We start from the raw sequence: 19,667 nt of genomic DNA on the forward strand, positions 1-19,667 counted from the left end.
GCCGGGGCACTGCAGGGCCGCCTGGCCGCTTTAACTTCCTTAACCCCAGATTTCATTTGGAGCCGAGCGGGAGCCGGAAGTACCTCGCCAATGCCGGTGACCGTCACGTCCTGCCACCCACGAGTCCACGACTCACCAAAAAAAAGCAGCGTTGGTAATGGCATAATATATTATAGATGTTACTTACTGTTACTGCTATGGTGGTGGAGGGCGGATGGACACTGGCCTGCCTTTATATTCGATAGGCGGCCTAGCCGAGGCTGCTGTTGCTGCCTGCATAACAACGTCGTCGGGCCGGGCTTCCACCTCAAATGCTGATGACTCGTGGCCGGGTGCGTACGTGCTGGTGTGCCGGGGCGGGGCATTTTGAAAACAATCTACGCACAGTGCCACCCCACAGCCCTACCCCGGCAGAACAAAATCCAGCCCCCTGCCCAATCTGTGTCCCGCCCACCGGCATCGGCTGCGGCCTAATTAAAGAAAAAAATTCAAAATGCGCATCGTGACCATCACGACTGAATCTATCGAATCTGATCTGCATATTGGATTGATTCATGCAGGCAGTATATAAATTACGAGTCAGATGGTCTGGATCGGTATGTGATGCGCCGAGTCAATGAGGTAATTTATGTCGTGCAGAGTTGCAGATACCTTGTGTTTTGTAGACCCGGCCCTGATAAATATGTGCCGGTGCTAAGCACCGGAAAGCACCGGCACAAATTAAGCACTGCTTGCAGGGGGGCCCCCCAATTATTGTTACGCCACTGGTAGGAGTGTCTAGATTTAGGGCCTAATTACAACTTTGGCAGTGTGGAAGCAGGTCGCCATGCCGGTGCCCGCTCCCACATAGCCAAAGCTGTACTGACACTGCCCGCCAGATTACGAGTTTCCTTGGGTCTGGTGGGCGGTGCTTTGGCGGTCCCGCAGTGATGTCCATTAAAAAGGCATCACAATGAGAACATCAAAGGCCATTCCTGCATGGCATGGACTGTGCAGTCCATGCCATGCAGGAACGGGGCGAATGCACACAGGGGGGCACATAATGTGCCCCCCTGCAGAACCCCAATGGCCCTGAGGACTTAGGGGGCCCTCTAGGGTCCCTTGTTGTTTCCCCAGTGCCACAGTTTTCATGGCGGCCTCACTGCCATGAAAACTGTGTCATAAGAAAACTCCTAATATGATTGGCGGTGCCACAGCGGCACCACCAGCATATTAGGACCTTTCACCACCACACCAACGCTGCGGGTTCCATTATCCCCAGCGGCTGAGGCGGGCCTGTGGCAGTCTATCTGGTGTAATCGTAATAGGGCAGGTGAACCGCCAATCTGGGGGTCCAGGGACCGCCACCATGGGTTGATCAGCCCTTGAGTATTGATTCAATATATGCGTATATTTCATAGATATCATAGATAAATAATGGGATTTTTTTTATAATGAAGTGGATATATTGCGGGGGCTATCGTTATGAATGGCATGAGCGGATTAAATGGAGGCTTTAGGGATGAGTATTTTTAAAGATAACGTTGTTAATGTATTGTGATGTACTTTGCTATATGTGTGAATTGTATTAATATTAAAAATTAAATACATTTTTAACAATATATCTATACATGTTCAATATTCTTTATTTCTTGCTTGATGTATGCTTGTGTCATGTGATACAACTAGGAGAATTCTCTTAGGGGAGATAGTAATTTAAAAAAACATCAGCTTCCACAGAAACTGATTTGAGCATAGGCAATTGCTGTATATTTGTTAGAGTTTTAGGGGTCTATTAGGATGGCGGACGGACTCCAGTCCGCCCGCCACACTAGTGGTGCTGGGACCGGCCGCTAGTGGTGCGGCGGTCCCGCTGTGCCAATTAGGATGCGACCGCCACCATGGCGGTTGCATTCTGTATATTTAACATTGTGGCGGGCGGTGCTGTATTCAGCACCCGCCACAATGTTAAAAGGGCATGGTGTGCATTTGCATGCACAACGTGACAGGCACCGCGTGGTGCCTGCCACCTTGTGCATGCAAATTTCGTGAGTACCATGGGTACCCCCCAAGTGCAGCCACCCACCCCCCAACCTCCTGGGTGCCCGCAACGGGCCCCCAAAGGCATTCTCCGCATGCCTTTACATGGCGGAGTCGCTGCCATGCAAAGGCATGAGACCACCATCATCGTAATATGGATGGTGGTGCCTGGAAGGCACCGCCACCATTTTTCAGGTCTTTTCCACCCGGTGGACAATCGGACAGGTCTTTCCATCCGCCTGGGTCCCCACCGCCATCGTAATATGGCGGGGGAAATGTTAGGCGGGCGGACGGAAATGGCGGGCGGATTGCCACCGCCACATGGGTGGTGGCGATCCGCCCGCCATCCTAATAGACCCCTAAGTGTCTCACCTGTCTACAGGAGGACTCTGTAGGCAGGTGGTGCACATAAACCTGCCGGGGAAACTGCTTTAAAGGGCACTGACAGGAGTTTGGAAGGTGCATTTATCTTAATGCTAATTGTTATTTGCATTAAGGTAAATACATTACCAATCAATTCATATTGTTTCAAAAAGAAACTGTGCTTTTGGGGTTTGTTTTCTGCCCAAGGAGCAGCGGGCTAGCCCCAATTCTGCTCCTCGGGTGTGAAAAGACGGTGAAATTCCTGTGTTTCATTTTTCGAGCGTGAATTTACCCAACTCTGCCTAAAACATCTCTTCCCAATGTAATCAGTAAATCACTTTATGCTTGACAGATGCCCCTCAAAGACCATTGTCTACTTGATACCATGATAGGAGAAAAGTGGTCATCAGAGGTCTCTGTCTAGATGATCCACACAATAAACGCCATGTGGCCAGTGGCAGCTCCTCCACTGAGGTGGAGTAGCGTCGCCCCACTGCTTTTTAGCAATGAAATAAAGGAAAAATAAAATGATAATGACTAGCGTTATTATAATATTATTTTGTCCTATGGTGGCAGCTTTGCAGGGCGGGTGGGACTGCTCTGACTACTGGAGCAGGGGGAGTGGTAAACACACTATGTAAATGCACATGAATGTTTGGTCGGCCGTGTCGAGTCGTCTCAGCCCTTCCAAACATTCATGCCCATTTTGCATGTTCTCCACGCAGGTTACATTACAGCCGGCGTAGAGAAAGTTCCCAGGCTCCCAGTCAGCGTCTGAGCATTGGCATTGGGCAGCCTGGGTGTGCTTCCTGTTCCGGCTAGAGCGAGGGACTATGGCAGAGAGTCGAGGCGAGGGAACGGCGAGAAGGTACGTTTTTTCTTTCTTTTTTTTTTTTTTTTTTGCACCCACTTCCCCTGTGTCCTCCTCTGCTCCTGCCTGCCTAACCCTGATCCGTGCCGACCACCGCTGCATTTAGATGACTCTCAAGGGAGTCTTAGGATGAGAGAGAGATGATTGTCTCAGAACTCTTACTACATAGAATGAAAGATATTTGAGTAGCTTTAGGTAAACAAATGAAGGGAAATGTGGCAATGATTGCTCTAGTTAATTATGTGATATTAAGCAAGCAGTCTTAAGATTCCTTTATCTAGGTAATACCAAGGTTTTTCCTGAATGCCTCTCTCGAAGTAATACAGGGGCATATTTACAAGCCCCTATCGCCACAGGAACGTCACTTTTAAAGACGTTCCTGTGACGATATGAGCTTCGCCTTATTTACAAGGTAGTGTTAAGCCACTGTATGTGGCTTAACACTGCCTTGTAATTAAGGCACCCTTTCACGCTATAGTTAGCGTGAAAGGGGTGGGCAATGGGTGTTGCGGTGGGTGTTCCGCCGCAACACCCATTGATTTTGATGCTGCCCCTTATTTACAAGGGTGGCATAAATAGGCGGCAGCACCCAAATTAAGACAAAAAAAATGGGTGGAATGCTTTACTTCTCCTTGTTTTTGCTGTTTCTATGTGTGCGGCATTGTGCAGCACACATATAAACAGCAAAACGCCATGCATGATTGTTTATGTGCAGGAAGGGAAACCTTTTGCCCCAACGCAGGCAGCCTTGCACTATGGTGCAAGGGTGCCTGCGTTGGCGCTAGGCAGCTGAAATTAGCGCCAGCACAGGTGGAAATGCAGGGTTGTACCGTATTGTTGTAAATAGGGTGCAGCCCTGCGTTTCAGAAGTGGTGGAGAGTGGCGTTAAGCCAAGAAGGCTAACGCTGCGCTCCGTCACTTCTTTGTAAATATGCCCCAAAGTGCTTCAAGTTTATTTATTAATGCATAGTTATTTAAAACCATAGCCCACAGCTTACATTTATCATAAAAATTATTCTAAAAAGATATGCACGGAACACATTTCAACAAATATTATTTTACACGTGGTATAAAAAAGAGGAAAACTTTTTATAAAAGCATATAAAATGTGTAAAATGTAAGCAGCTTTACGTATAAAAGAAATGTCTTTTTATACCTGATCCCGGATACCTGGAGGTATTTTGTATCCCTGAAGTGCATATGTGCTGTGCTATATTTAAGGTGCAGCGATTTTAGCAGTGTTATGTCAAAAACAAGTCAGGGGATTATAACGATCAAATATGGCAGAATAAGCTTCACAGACTTTCTACAATCTCATGTGCCGACGATGCTCTGCTGCGGCTAATAGCTTTTTCCAGCACTATTCATAAGTTTTCATATATCTACAGCTGATCACTGGATCCGTGGATCTAATACATGCAATGACAGCCTGCCTGCAAGTGTGGATTACCCACTCATTACAAAAGTTTTTCAGCATTTTTCTTCTTTCTTTTATCAGTTCCAGGCAAACACATGTGAGATGAACAATGTTCTCCACCCCTTTATTATACAGTCTACAAAGTGAATGGAGACAGGAAGGCATCATAGCCCTTTATTAAGAACATCAACGGTGTGCATCACTGTGCTCAGAGTATATGGGGAATCGTCACAGGGGCCAATCAAATTAGATGGACATAGACATTAACTCCACGTATAGTTTCTCAAATTTTAGTTATTCAGAAACTATATATTGAGCTATAATTTCATGTAGTGAATATTAAATGCGGATCTAAGTAACATTCTACACTTTCCATACAAAGATGGCACTCACGTAATGACGGCCTCATGTCAAATGAGAACAAGCCTGAACTGGGGTATGGTAGCCACCTTCAAACTCTAGAATATTAGGGTGCTTTCCTAGAAGAGCCTCAATTCCCAATGGCGCAACGTTCTCTGTTCGCATATCGCTCAGACTGATTCATGCGTTCACTATTCTCCAGAATCTTGTTGTTGTTCGAGTACTGCCATCAGCTCTCGTAGGGACATGCAATTATTCTTCTTCGGCGCTATCGTTTGTGATAGACTTTAATGAAGTAAATTCATGATTTTGACTAAAAGTGATTATATCACACTCCTACAGACTTTGAACTTCATACATGAATTGGTTTACTGATCATATTGTGAATTGCATTCAATATTATTCAAGGTAGTTGAAGGATCAGGTAGCATATACATATTTTTACACTCATAGAAGTTAGATCTCAAACTAATATTTTCTATTATGTTTCAGGCAAACCATTTTCTGTTCACAAGCACACACAGCTATAAGAGTATTACTCAACTCTGAAAGGCACTTGATACACATATGTTACACAGTTCAGTTCTGGAGAATAAGTAGCAATATTGTTTGTTTACTCTCTTCAGTACTAGAACCCACAAGAAGAATCCATATTAGGTGTGAGAGGCTGGTACGCGGTGATGTGTGTTTCTCCCAATTCCCCTATCCCCCTGTGTACTCAAGAGTGGCTTTTAGCCTCCATGGAGCGGAAGGTGGGAGATACAGAGCAGCACTGAAGTCTAGACATCCGTGCAGCGGACCCGTGAGTCTCACAAGCTTCTTTTTGGAAATCACACGATGGGACACAACTCCTCTGAAGATGCCAAGAAAAATGTTCCCAAAGAAGCCTCCCTGTAAGTACCCCTGTGAAGGAAGACATAAGTATACCCGGAGGACTCTATAGGACTCTATAGACGTCCAGGTCAAGAGCATACGTGTTTCGTGGACTGTTTCATAGTGGTCTAGTCATAAGAGATAATTATGCTGCTGGCCTTGGGATGATTTCTGCAGTTAATCCAGCAGTAGGAAGAACAAAACCCTCAGAAGGATTTCATTTGCTGAATAGAATAAACCACCAGCAAATGTGAAAGTTCCATTATCTGGGTAGATGAAGCTGTTTGTTTATTGGACATCCAGATTGCATACATGATCCGCACATCTTAGTATTACTTCTACCTTCTCTGACCCCTACACCCTATGTGTTCTTTACTTCACCAAGCAAATGAACACTTCTTGCTTTTTCACGTTTTTAGGTCTCGCCTGAGACAGCGCTTTAGCGCTGCTCAGGCGAGACTTATAGTAAGCGACTTTTGGAAGTGGAAACGAGTGCATTTCAGGCCGCCAACTACAGTGCATGTGCTCCGGGCGCGCGCACCATTTGGCAGCCTGAAAGCATTCGTTTTCTTTCACTTTCGCGGCCGCACGGCCGCCCGCGAAAAGTGCTCACCATTTGCCAGCCTGCATTGCCTCTCTCCCCTACCCCCTCCCTTATCCCACTTCCTGCTTGTTTTTTATTGCGATTCTTGCAGGCTGGGCTCCTGCAGCCCGTCAGATTAAGAAGGGACCCTTAGCTGCTAATCCACAACTGCCCTCGACCTCCTGCCCCCACACGCACCACCACCCTCTTTCTTGCCTTTCCCTCAGGCAGATCCATATTCTAAGAAATATCGCAGGCATACCCACACGAGTGCACTAATACTTAAAATACATGCCAAAAACCCAACCCAATTACACCCCCCTCTCCCCCCACCTTGCACTAACAAACACCAGAACTCGCGCTTCTCTCCCCCACCCCCCCACCATCGCGTCTCGCGCGTCCAATGCTTGTTCCTATTTCTTTCTGCTACTTTTATCCACCCTCGAGAACGCCTCTATTCTGAGTGTTGTGCCCCGTTTTGTTACTGCCGCTCCCCCGCCCCCATTGGCGCCTGCCTGTCCCTTCCTATCCCTGGTCCCCTTCGCTTTCTGTTTGTACCCAGGCTGAGCACCGCTCTCTTCTGGAGCCCCATCTCTCGCCCCCTTGTTTTTTGCTACCCCATAATCTGTCCTGTTCGCCTGTCTCTCCCTTGTCCCTCCGTCATATGCACCCCTCGCTCCCCGTGGCCCCATCTCTGCTCCAGACAGCTCACCGTGACTGCTGAAGCCGTAACACCCCCTCCTCACCCCGCAGCCGACTCTAGGCGCCATTCGCATGACGAGCGCATTCACCGCTATTCCCACAAAGTATTTCTGGGATCGCGTATCTCAGGATTCATTGTAATTAAAAATAAGCTGCAGGACAATGGCGCCGTGGCAAGGTGCGCGCCTTCCCCAGCGCTATTTGTTAAAGTCCTGCATTTAAAGTCTCAGGGAGGAATAAGGCTACAACTTAATTAGCGGCTTGCCATTGCTGTGGCAACGGCGGGGCCCGTCAGTAGAGGCGCGTAATTAAAGTCGGGATATCAAATGATGCTTTGTGGAGGAGTATACATGGCCGTCCTACGTTAAGACATTTCATGAAGTCTGGCACGAGACATCTTGTAAGGCAGGCGATCACCGAGCTACGTGATCCTTCGTGCCAGGACAGCCACAGCTGACGTGCGGGAGTGAGGGGAACCCTCGCCAACATGTCCACTCACCACAGGCACAGTGACACTAGAAACATAAACCGGCTCATTTACCATCGTGTAACTAAACTGTCTTGGAGAAACGGTACTTGTTTTAAAAAGTCACAAACGTTACAGGAACAAAACGTTTTCAAAACGCATTTTAAGCATTTTTTTTTGTTTTCGGACAATGTTTGTCGGTGCTATGCATTTGGTGCTTAATTTTGTGTCATTTTATTTAACAAATCAACAAAAGTCACGTGGAGGTTGCGGCCTGGAAATGCTGTGGCGCGCACGCGCCGCACTCTCCTTCTACTGGCACACACATTCAGCTCACCGTCCTGCACACCCCCTCACCCCCATATGCTCTGTCGACAAAGTCCCTCCCACCCTTCCTTTCATCTCCCCTTTTGCTTGTACTTTTAGCGTGAGTATTCACAGCCCTGAAGGCACTGGAGTGATTTACATGAGCCCGTGCGTTTTTTTTTGCGTACAATTAAAAAGACAGTACTTTAAATAAATACCAATACAGTTTACTTCTAAGTCACTGCAGTGATTTACGTGACCCAGTGTCACACTGTGCGTTTTTTTCTCAAAAGAAAAAAGAGTTTACAATACAAATACACTTTACTTACAAGTCACAAACCTCACATGAAACGTGAATGAAAAATACTTTCAAAACACACAGACTGCACACTCACACCACGCACACACACACAGCTCCCACCCTTACACACTGCACTCCACATATTAGGCCCCTCGCACACACACACCACACACTGCCCCCCTCGCACACAGCCCACACACTGCTCCCTCTCACAAACACTACACACACTGCCCCCTCTCACACAGACCACACACACTGCCCCCCTCTCACACAGACCACACACACTGCCCCCCTCTCACACAGACCACACACACTGCCACCCTCTCACACGCCACCCTCTCACACAGACCACACACACTGCCCCACTCTCACACAGACCACACACACTGCCCCTCACACTCTGCACCCCCCCCACACTCTGCACCCCCCCCCACACACTCTGCCCCCTATTTTGTACGATGTCAGTAGGTGCATTTTCACTTTTTTTTAAAAGTCACAAACGTTACAGGAACAAAACGTTTTCAAAACGCATTTTAAGCATTTTTTTGTTTTCGGACAATGTTTGTCGGTGCTATGCATTTGGTGCTTAATTTTGTGTAATTTTATTTAACAAATCAACAAAATTCACGTGGAGGTTGCGGCCTGGAAATGCTGTGGCGCGCACGCGCCGCACTCTCCTTCTCTGGCACACACATTCAGCTCACCGTCCTGCACACCCCCTCACCCCCATATGCTCTGTCGACAAAGTCCCTCCCACCCTTCCTTTCATCTCCCCTTTTGTTTTTACTTTTAGCGTGAGTATTCACAGCCCTGAAGGCACTGGAGTGATTTACATGAGCCCGTGCGTTTTTTTTGCGTACAATTAAAAAGACAGTACTTTAAATAAATACGAATACAGTTAGTTTACTTCTAAGTCACTGCAGTGATTTACGTGACCCAGTGTCACACTGTGCGTTTTTTTCTCAAAAGAAAAAAGAGTTTACAATACAAATAAACTTTACTTACAAGTCACAAACCTCACATGAAACGTGAATGAAAAATACTTTCAAAACACAGACTTCACACTCACACCACGCACACACACACAGCTCCCACCCTTACACACTGCACTACACATATTAGACCGCACAAAATGCCAACTCACACACTGCCCTAGCAAACATTAGCCCCCTCAAACTCTGCACCCCCTCACCCTCAAATATATAAGAATAGAGTTTACTTCAAAGGCACTGCAGTCATTTACGTGAGCCAGTGTCAGTATTGAAAAAAAATACACAATCTAATACAGCCTTTACAGAAAATAGAAATACAGTTTACTGACAAGTCAATAAACAACCAACTGCCCCCTCTCACACAGACCACACACACTGCCCCCTCTCACACAGACCAAACACTGCCCCCCTCTCACACAGACCAAACACTGCCCCCTCACACATACCACTCACACTTACCCCTCCACAAAGACCACTCACACTTACCCCTCCACATACACCACTCACACTGACCCTACACACATTAGACCCCAGAAAATGCCACCTCACACACTGCCCTACGCACATTAGCCACCACACTGCTATCTATCTTTCTATCGCCCTCACTCTATCTATCGCCCTCACTCCATCTACCTATCTATTGCCATAACTATCTATCTATCTAACTATCTATCTTATCGCCCACACTCTATCTATTTATCGCCAACGCTCTATCTATCGCCCTCTAGCTATCTATCTATAGCACTCTATCGATCGCCCTCTAGCTATCTATCTATCACCATCACTCTAAATAGTTATCTATCACACAAAATCTATCTATCTATCACCCTCACATTATCTATCTATCGCACTCACGCGATCTATCTATCTATCGCCCTCACTCTCTATCTATCACTCTATCTAGCTATCGGACTCACTCTATCTATCGCACTCACTCTATCTATCACCATCACTCTATCACACTCACTCTATCTAGATATCAACCTCACTCTATCTATCTATCTATATAGATATCGATCTATCTATCGCCCTCACTCTATCTATCGCCCTCTAGCTATCTATCGCCCTCCATCGCCCTCACTATCTATCTATCTATCGCCCTCCCTCACTCTATCGCCCTCCCTCACTCTATCGCCCTCCCTCTATCTATCTATCGCCGTCCCTCTCTCTATCTATCAATCGCCCTTCCTCTATCTTTCGCCCTCACTCTATCGCCCTCCCTCTATCTATCTATCGCCCTCTCTCTATCGCCCTCCCTCTATCTATCTATCGCCCTCCCTCTATCTATCTATCGCCCTCCCTCTATCTATCTATCGCCCTCCCTCTATCTATCGCACTCAATCTATCTATCGCATCACCACAGCATCACTCAGCACCACCACAGCATCACTCAGGGGCACAACAACATCACTATGCGCTACCACAGCATCACTGAATGCCACCGCATCACTCGTCGCCACCACAGCATCACTCGTCGCCGCCACAGCATCACTCGTCGCCACCACAACATCAATCTGTGCAACCATTCAACAACAACTGGTTCAAATATGTTCTCTCAATGTTTCAAGCTTTATTACAAATGTCACAAAAAGATGTTAATATTTCACTTCTGTTCTTGGATTTTCGTCACAATAAAATACACTAAACATAATCTTCACAAAAGTTATTTACAAAAGTTTAAGCTATTGCCATTATAAATTACAATAACTTTTATTTAAGTATTAATTATTTAAAAAAATTAAAAGCCATTGTTATTTGTAATATCAATACATCTAAGTCACGTAAATACAACACATATTGCCTTACAAATGTCACATTTGCGAAAGTTAAAACTATTGGAATTGTAAATGACAAAGCTATTAATTTAGCTATTTTCAAAACCAACACAAATACAAAATTTGGCATTTACAATACCAATAGCTCAAACTTTCCTAATGCGAGACCTATTGCATTGCAAATGCTTGTTTCTATTTACACATCCTACGCAAGATACTCCCTTGACTTTATTTCAATTCGCATTGCACATTGGTCTGTACCATTGTTATGTCCAGCATCGATTATTGTAATTCACTTTATCTGGGACACTTTAAGAAGTCTTTATCATCTTAGCAACTTATAAAGAACCTTGTATCCAAAGTATTACCGGGCCTTTCTCCCCATTGTTCTTTTTTCACTTATTTAAAGAACATATACTGACTCCCGATAAAACAAGCAACATTTAAGGATTTATGTATCTGTAACAGATACTTCTACAAGTAAGGTGCTGTATTTACGCAATTCAGGATTCAGCCCTATGCCCCAGTTCAGAAGGCCCCCACGCATATGCCCTGCTGCTATCAGTTCCTCACATCAACCAGATCAGGCAATGTGGGAGAGTCTTTTCTTATCTTGGTCCAAAATTATGGAATTATTCAACTTTGCTCAGGAGCTAATCTTCTTAAGTTCTACTTTTTCACTAATTCACAATGCTATTTTCTTGGTGCTGGGATACCTTTCTTGGGTAATTATTTGCACTTTATAAGTAGTCCTGATTCATTCATTATGAAAAAAACTATGGGGTCGATTATGTTGGCGGGCAGATCACCACCGCCCACATGGCGGTGGCGATCCGCCCGCCAACATTCACCGCCCGCCTCCCATTTCCCCCTGCCACATTACAATGGCGGGGAAGACCCCGGCAGATGGAAAGACCGTCCGCCGGTTGTCCGCTAGTCGACTCGTCGACCGGGCGGAAATAGTGTTTAATATGGTGGCGGTGTCTGCAAGACACCGCCATCCATATTACGATGCAGGCGTTCACTCGCCTTTCCATGGCGGCATTGCCGCCATGGAAAGGCTCGCACACTTTGCTGTTGGCGGCCCGTAGCAGGCCCCCAGGGTGTTGGGGGTGGGGGTGCACATGGGGGTACCTATGGTATTCCCCAGCATTTGCATGCACAAGGTGGCAGGCACCGCGCGGTGCCTGTCATATTGTGCATTCAAATGCACAACATGCATTTGTTACCTTGCGGCGGGTGCTGCTTGCAGCACCGCCCGCCACAATGTAAAAAATGCGGGATGGAGGCCGCATCCCAATGCCAACTGCGGGACCGCCGCACCTATGGCGGGTGGTCCCTTCAGCCGTTGCGGTAGCGGGCGGACAAATAGACCCCTATATTCGAGTAAATGATCAAGGTTTTATTGTTTTTCATTGACCTCAGAGATCGGAACTGCTTTCCGAATTTTGTGCAACATGAATGGCAAAACCCTTAGTGTATCTAGCATTATTGTAAATACAGTGTCCAGCCCCACACAGTGTTTAAAAAAGAAACTGTGCTTTTGGATTTTGTTCCCGCCCACAGAGCAGTCAGTGGGTCCGGTGACCACTGTGGGGTGGAGGATTTCCTTCAGCCCCTGCTTTTGGTAACTCATTGATTGCTGGTTATCTCCTTGAGTCCACTGGTGTAATATTTCGTTTTGGAGTGTTGAAGGCTTTGTGATACCCCTCGTGGGTTTTGCACAAAAGATTTCGGCTTCTTCTTAGTGGGATTGTGCTTTCACGTACCATATTATTCGTTCCAGATGGTCCATTTACACATTGTTCCCTTGGTTTGTAGCGTTGGTCTCCAACTTTAGTATTTTACATTTGAGAGGAGATATTTAGCAGCTCCCTCAGCTGTGCCCTGTGACTGAGGTGGGTTCAATATTGCTAAACGTAGAGCTAGCATTTGGGAAATCGTGGTTAATCAGTGATTTAGTGGTTCATCGATGTTTGGAGCTGCACAGATCGATTGGTTTCTTTGATGTTATACAAGGGCCAGGTTCTCTGTTTATCCAGTTCAGGTGAGTGCATGGGTCCTTTCAGTCGGTTCAAGCAGCCTAGGAAGAAGTTGGCGTATGGGGTGGTGTTATGAGGTTTACTTGCTGGAAACAAACATTGACAGGGTTTATTTTGAATGTCGGGCGAGGGATCACTAAATGTGGCAATCATGGTCAACCATCTCACTTAGGATTGAGGAAAGGCTGTGACTCTTCTTCATGGGACGCCAGCCTGACAGGGTTCACTGTTACACAATGTCAAAGCATTTGCTAAGGAGTGTGGATTTGGGTGGAGATTCAGCTTTCCATCTATGGGCCTTATTTATGAAGGCCTTATGCCGCCGTTGAGTCACTTTCTTGTGACACTGCGGCGACGTAATCAATGCAGCACACGGCACCCTATTTACAAAGTGATGCATCTAGGCAGACGCTTCACTTTGTGAAGCCCTGCGCCACATTATAACTACATCAGGTATAATGTATGCAGGGTGGGTTTTCCCCCCATAAAAAGGCTCGTAGAAGTTGCGCAGTGAAATCTATGAGATTTCATTGCTTCACTTCTACAACTTCACTGCGCCAAATCCTTACGCCTGCTTCAAACAGGTGTAAGGACTGACTGCAGGGCCTTTCACATGGGACTCACCCCATGTGTAATGACACTGGAGTTGCGTCTGTTTTCCGACACACTCAAGCAATGTGTCATTACTGTGCCAACAGATATGTCAAGATTCCTGACCTATCTGTTTAATCCTTGCAACATGGAGTGCCGCAGTTTAAATACGGCACATCCATGGTGTGTGCTCATGCACACTCGCAAAACGTACAATATAGGGGTTATCACAGAAGAAGGACAACGAGGAAAGAGAGCGGCCATGGCGAGGAGGAGGCAACCACAGCAGGTAAGTGCCTTTTTTTTACATTATAATTACTTTGAGAGGGTGGAGGGGCCGGCTAACTCCGCTCCGCCGCGGAGTTGGAGTTTTGCCTAAACTCCGCGTTCGCAACGGAATGCGGAGTAGGCAAAACTCCGTATACTCCAGTGGCGGAGCTGAGTTACCCGCCCGGGGTTAGTAAATATGCACCTCTGTGTTTTGGTTTGGTAGGTCCTGGGCTTTTAAACAATCAAGTGGGGATTTTTATAGCTGAAGGCTTCCCTCATTTCCCGCAGTACGCTGCTGTATTCCTCTTACTTTATCAGTTCACATTTCCGTCCCTTGCTTGGATCATGTTTATTTCGCTCTACTACATTCTTAATGCATGTTTTCTGTAGTTTGGTGAAGCCCTGCTATCTTTTTGTGCTATCCCCATTGTGGTTTCTGGATCATAGTCTTATAAATTTATTTTACGCTGTGTTTCCCTCAGGCCTCTCCATTAGTGTTTTCTCTTTTCCTCTTCCCATATCCAGTCTTCTACTTCTATTAACCTTGAATCTCTCGTTGACCTCCCTTTTCTCTTCACTGCCTATTATCACCTCCGCTCTCCATCTGTCTATTACTAGTCCTACAATTTCATTTTCTCTTCCTTCTCCATTCTCTTCTCAGTCCTTTCTTTGTTTTATACTGGTAATGTACACACTTGTCTCGCCCTGACTGTGTGTTATTCAAACAAACAAAATATTTGTAGATGAAGTTGTTGTGCAATTTTTGAGGGCTCAAATCCTATTGAGCTTTCAGAATGACCAACAAATATGCAAATGACTTCTAATGAAATGTATTATATTTTACTGTGAACATCCTGATAACTCAACCCTGTAGCTTACTCCTTCAACAAACGGATCACCACCTTCTTTCACATCATGAGCACAGATGTTGAATACCTCTTCCAAAAACACTGTCTTTGTAAAGGGTCTGTAGTTGGCACCCATCCAGGAATGTCTGACACCACTACTCTCTCCCAGAATTGCTCAATGGTGGGGCAGGTCCATACTATATAGTGGAAGTCCGCTTCGGGACGTGGGCATTGGGGACACCCAGGGGCTATGGTCGGGGACATGCAGCGGAAATGCACAGGTGTAAGCATTACATCATCTAAGTCTCATCTCCGACTGTGAATCTCACTGCAACCATACAAAATGAATCAGTCAATCTATGTTTGTATAATGATAAGAAATCCAACATGTTCATTTTCACTTTAAAAAAATAATAATCAATGCTTCCTGGAGGCACTACAAACAGCCATGGCACAGACAGTAACATTGCAACCTTTTCACAGACACAGAGCGGGTGCAACACTTGCAACAGCAGTGCAAGATTTCCTAACACAGAATGAGAGACGCAGCCATCATTAGTGCAGCAGGTGCAGTGGCAACGGTACCAGGGGCTACGAATGCCCACTAGGCCATTAGTGTGACTGTCCTTTGCTACCCAACAGTGGTTCATTTCCCTATTTTATCCCACTTCATCAAAGCACTCTCAGACTCGCAACACTGCTTTGAGGGCACAAGTGGTGCCGATGGGCAGTGCCAGTGTAGGAGGTGGGTGGCGAGAGTGGTATAGTAGGCGGTTCTCCATGCCATCAATTTTTTCTTTTTGCATTTGTCACCCCGAGTGGGACGGGTATGCCCAGACGTGGGTCCCGTGCTCTCCATGCCACTGGATTCAACCTAGCCTGACTGCTGAGGGGTGGTACCCCAAAACCGGTCCTAGTATGCTTGTTTCCAATCCAGGGAGGACCTGGCCTGGCAGTTCGGGCTGGACTGTTCCCATTGGGCACAGGGTCAAGACTGATTTGCATATGGCTGGGTCCAAACTGGAATGGAATGGCATGGGGAGCAAAAAAACAATGGATTTAGGTCCAAATCTCTGTACTGGGGTGAATGTATGACATTGTTCTGCAGTCTGTCCATCTATTGTTCTTTTTGCAGTAGGCGGCAGCATCTCAAGAAACATTTTGGCAATCTACATGTATTAATTTATTTATTTTTTACGAACTAAGCAGTAGTGTGCAGTAGATAGAAATTACAACAATAAATAATTCGCGGCTAATAGGTAGGAGATCATTTTCTAGAATGTGTAGAGCTGAGACCACTCACCCAGTAACGCCAGGCTTTTGGCTACTTCATATCGGACATGTATATGCTTGCTGGACCCCAGCTGCAGAAAGAAAGTGCATTTAATAAGTACCCACGAAGGGCCAGTTAGGTGTCATACACTCAACTGTGCGATAAACAACACACATTCATGAACTGTGTCCCCGCCCGGTGTGCCCGCCTTCGGCTACCATAGATGCACCTCTCTACGGAATTACAGGTGGGAAGATAGCCAGACATGGGTGGAAGAGCTGGATCTGAGTCAGTGACATCTCTGGCTAAGCCTTGCAGCATCTCCGGCCTCTTGCATTGCTTCCGATGGATGGTTTTAACCCAGTCAAAACAAAGAACACTCTGAAAATGGAGCCAGGAAAGACTTACATAGACAGGGAGGAGTTAAAAATACCTCTTCTAAACATGGAGCTGCAGTGATGTTCTTGATCACCAGTGGTTCCACTTGAACCCTGAGATGGGTCATTAGATGTATTTTCAGACTATATACTATATGTTATTGGCACTGTGTCCGGAGCAGACTCCACCCATGAAGCGCTCCCCCCTTCACGCGCAGCGCATGGATGCTGTGACGCTGTGTGGCATAACAGAGGAGGCGGGTCTCACCTCATGCGTGTTCAAGGCTAAATCAACCAGTTTTTGCAAAACACAACCTCAGTGCCTCTCTGCAATCTGACCACCAGGGAATAAAGAAGAAATGTCATAATCGTCATTTTCATAGCATCCTGTGTTATTACAGCGCCTCCACATGGTCTTACCTTCTAGGCGTGATTCGGGGTGGACGGACATTCCCACATATTCCACAACTTATCACATAGGAGTCAGTCGGGCAGGGACTTTTTAAGGCTTGGGCAAAGTGGGCAAATGCCCAGGGCCCCCACCTTCCAGCGGGCCCCTGGGAAAGTGAACCTCTTCTCTGTCTTCTGTCTATTTCACTGTTTCAACCTTTAACATACAATTCAATATCGTTTCGCTTACTGAGCTTAAATTAATGGAAATGGGTTGTAAAATTAAAAGTTTTTCCGAACAGAGGCCCGCAAAGTATTTCTTGCCCGGGGCCCCCAAAATCCTTAAGAAGACACTGGTCACAAAAATCCCTGGCCACATCAGGACGTGGGTGTATAGTATTCTTTTTAATTTAGGGATTACACAACTACGTACATCTGTTGTATGCTTGTAAACCTTATTAGAATAAATGGCTTTACAGATCGCATCATCTCCTTTCAATGCATATGCATGTGCACTTCATCAGACCACGGGGCCTGGATATATTTTGTTGTGACCTTCCAGCAGCATCTCAGAGGTCACTGATGGAGATCTGTCATCCTGCCCTGTGGAGATGCAGAGTAAATATTCGTTTCTCTCACACTGCCGACGTGCCGCGCGGCCCCATCCGCTGACGTGAGGTGAGAGAAGCAGCACGCGCTGCCGCGAATAACACCTTTATTTCGGGCGTCCCTCAGCCCTGCTGAAGGGGCTGCTGCGTCACGTGTATCACACGCTTCGCCGTGCTATTAAAAACATGATAGATGAAAACGGTGTGAAAGGAGGCAGGATGAACAAAATGGAACACACTTAAAAAAATACGAGCGTGGAAATAGTTCTGTGACACAACACGAGGCTCGATTCACAAAGGCATTTTTTGCGTAAAGCCACACTACAGGTGAAAATGGCTGCACGCTCCTCTGCCCGAACTGTATAAAAACGAATGTCTAGATAGTTTTATTACTACAATTTTCTCCAGGGCAAGCGAGGAGAACTCCACATTAGCATGGATTCCAATTTCCAGACTTTATTGGCTTTCATTGAAAAAGGGGCAACATTTCGTTCTGGTGGAGAGGTCGAACTCCACCATTTACACTTTTCATTCATACAAGGCATGTCCAGCTACGGGTCAATGGCAGCGTATGGCAGAGGCGGTCTGGTTTGCTCCTCCTTTGGATGAAGGAGCCAGTCTTGCTCAGGGATAATGACAGGGTGTTGCATATCTGCACGCTTGCCCATCAGACTTTATTTGAGAGGGAAGGGGAGTGAAACATCAACCGTCTGTAAGAGGGTGTCAGACATCAATGCTTCGATTGAAAGCTAATAGAAAGGTGCTCTCCTTTTAAAGCCCCCTGCAGCAGGCTGATGAACACTGGAAGGGGCAATGTATAAATGCATGCCTCAGACTGGCCTGGGTGATTGACGCTGACTTCCTCTGATGGAGTTTGTCGATAAAGTGCTGGCAACTTATGTATTACATGATTATTAAAAATCATAACAAAATAATGTTTTCCAATAGGCATAAAAACAAAACAATTTATAGACTTGAATGCAGAAAGTAACTCAATTAAGCATAAAAATGTGTTTACCCTAAAACAAAAAAGAACCAAACGGAGTCCATAAAAATACAGAGTGCTTGAAACAGAGAACACACAATTATTCAAAAATTGCCTTTACAAAGGTATTCATCCACATTAATATGAATGCTACGGGAAAGAACCGAACAAGACTTTAAAGTGCTGCGTGCTTATTTGGTCAATAGAAACTCCCCAAAGTAACATTTTACAATACTTCAAAGTGCCACATGCTTAAGGACAGATAGTCTACTTAATCTTGGATAAATAAAACACCACAATATGACGTTCTGCAATACAAACAACTGGGCATATGCAATAAAAATAAAACCTGTAGTCGTAACAAATACGACAACTTTGGGCATAGGAATACGTCCGTCCTAAAAAAGTGCAATGTGCCTTGGTACAATATAAAACCGTAAATATCTAGTCATAATTTACTCAGGCAGAAGCCAGGAAAGTGCAAAGTGCATAGACTTAAAAGGGTAAAATAAATTTCAACCACAGAGTAAAACAATAAACACGCATTGTTAAAAATACAGTGTTTAAACTGCTGGTGCAAGCATTCTTTCTGCAATGGTCAAAAACTTAATCAACTGACAAGTTAGTGAGATTGAAGCACCAGACAGACATGAAATAAGGGCCAGAGGAGCAGATCTCACCCCTACATTGAGAGAGGAGGGTTTTAAAAGAATGTGATGTGCATTAAGCAGGATTGGGAAGATACAAACAATGTGCAATAGAGTTTCATGCGAAAGTCCACACAGTCTACAATCGCTAGTTGACCATTGCTGGATCAATTTCGATGTGCCATCCTTGATGGGATACCTGCCAAGTCGTACTTTTAAATATTTATCCCTCATACGTGATGAAAAGTAGGTAGTCAGATAAGGCTGAATTCCCATGCTCTGATACAAATTTCTCCCTGTCCAAACATGCTTGTTTGCAGATAAAGCCTCTTTATCCGCAATAAATGAATTAATTTGTATCTTTCTGTTTAAAAGCTGTTTAAAACTGGGGTGGGGCGTGGCCAGCCAGCCAACATGGCGGACGTGAGTTGCTGAAGCTCCGACCGCTACCCCCGGATTATCCTGGGATTTCTCCTGTGGAGGTGCAGTTTGTGCCCACCTGGTGCGGGACTGGTGCGGGGAAGCAGCGGGAGCCTGTACAGCCCGGCAGACTGTGGGTCACGGAGCGCCGTGTGGGGCGCTGCGGCCTGGGAGAGCAGCGTGGCCCG

The 19,667-nt window shown here is 45.9% G+C and overlaps 1 protein-coding gene across 1 annotated transcript in view; it reads right to left on the reverse strand.

The window, feature by feature from the left end:
* Positions 1 to 19,667, reverse strand: part of HEATR9 (HEAT repeat containing 9) — a 237,439-nt gene that overhangs the window by 121,880 nt on the left and 95,892 nt on the right. The window contains exon 7 of the mRNA XM_085614945.1: positions 16,083 to 16,143. Coding sequence (XP_085471071.1) covers positions 16,083 to 16,143 — 61 coding nt within the window. The remainder of the gene's footprint in view (positions 1 to 16,082; positions 16,144 to 19,667) is intronic.

Source organism: Triturus cristatus, chromosome 7 (genome assembly GCF_964204655.1).
Source record: "Triturus cristatus chromosome 7, aTriCri1.1, whole genome shotgun sequence".
NCBI lineage: Eukaryota > Metazoa > Chordata > Amphibia > Caudata > Salamandridae > Triturus > Triturus cristatus.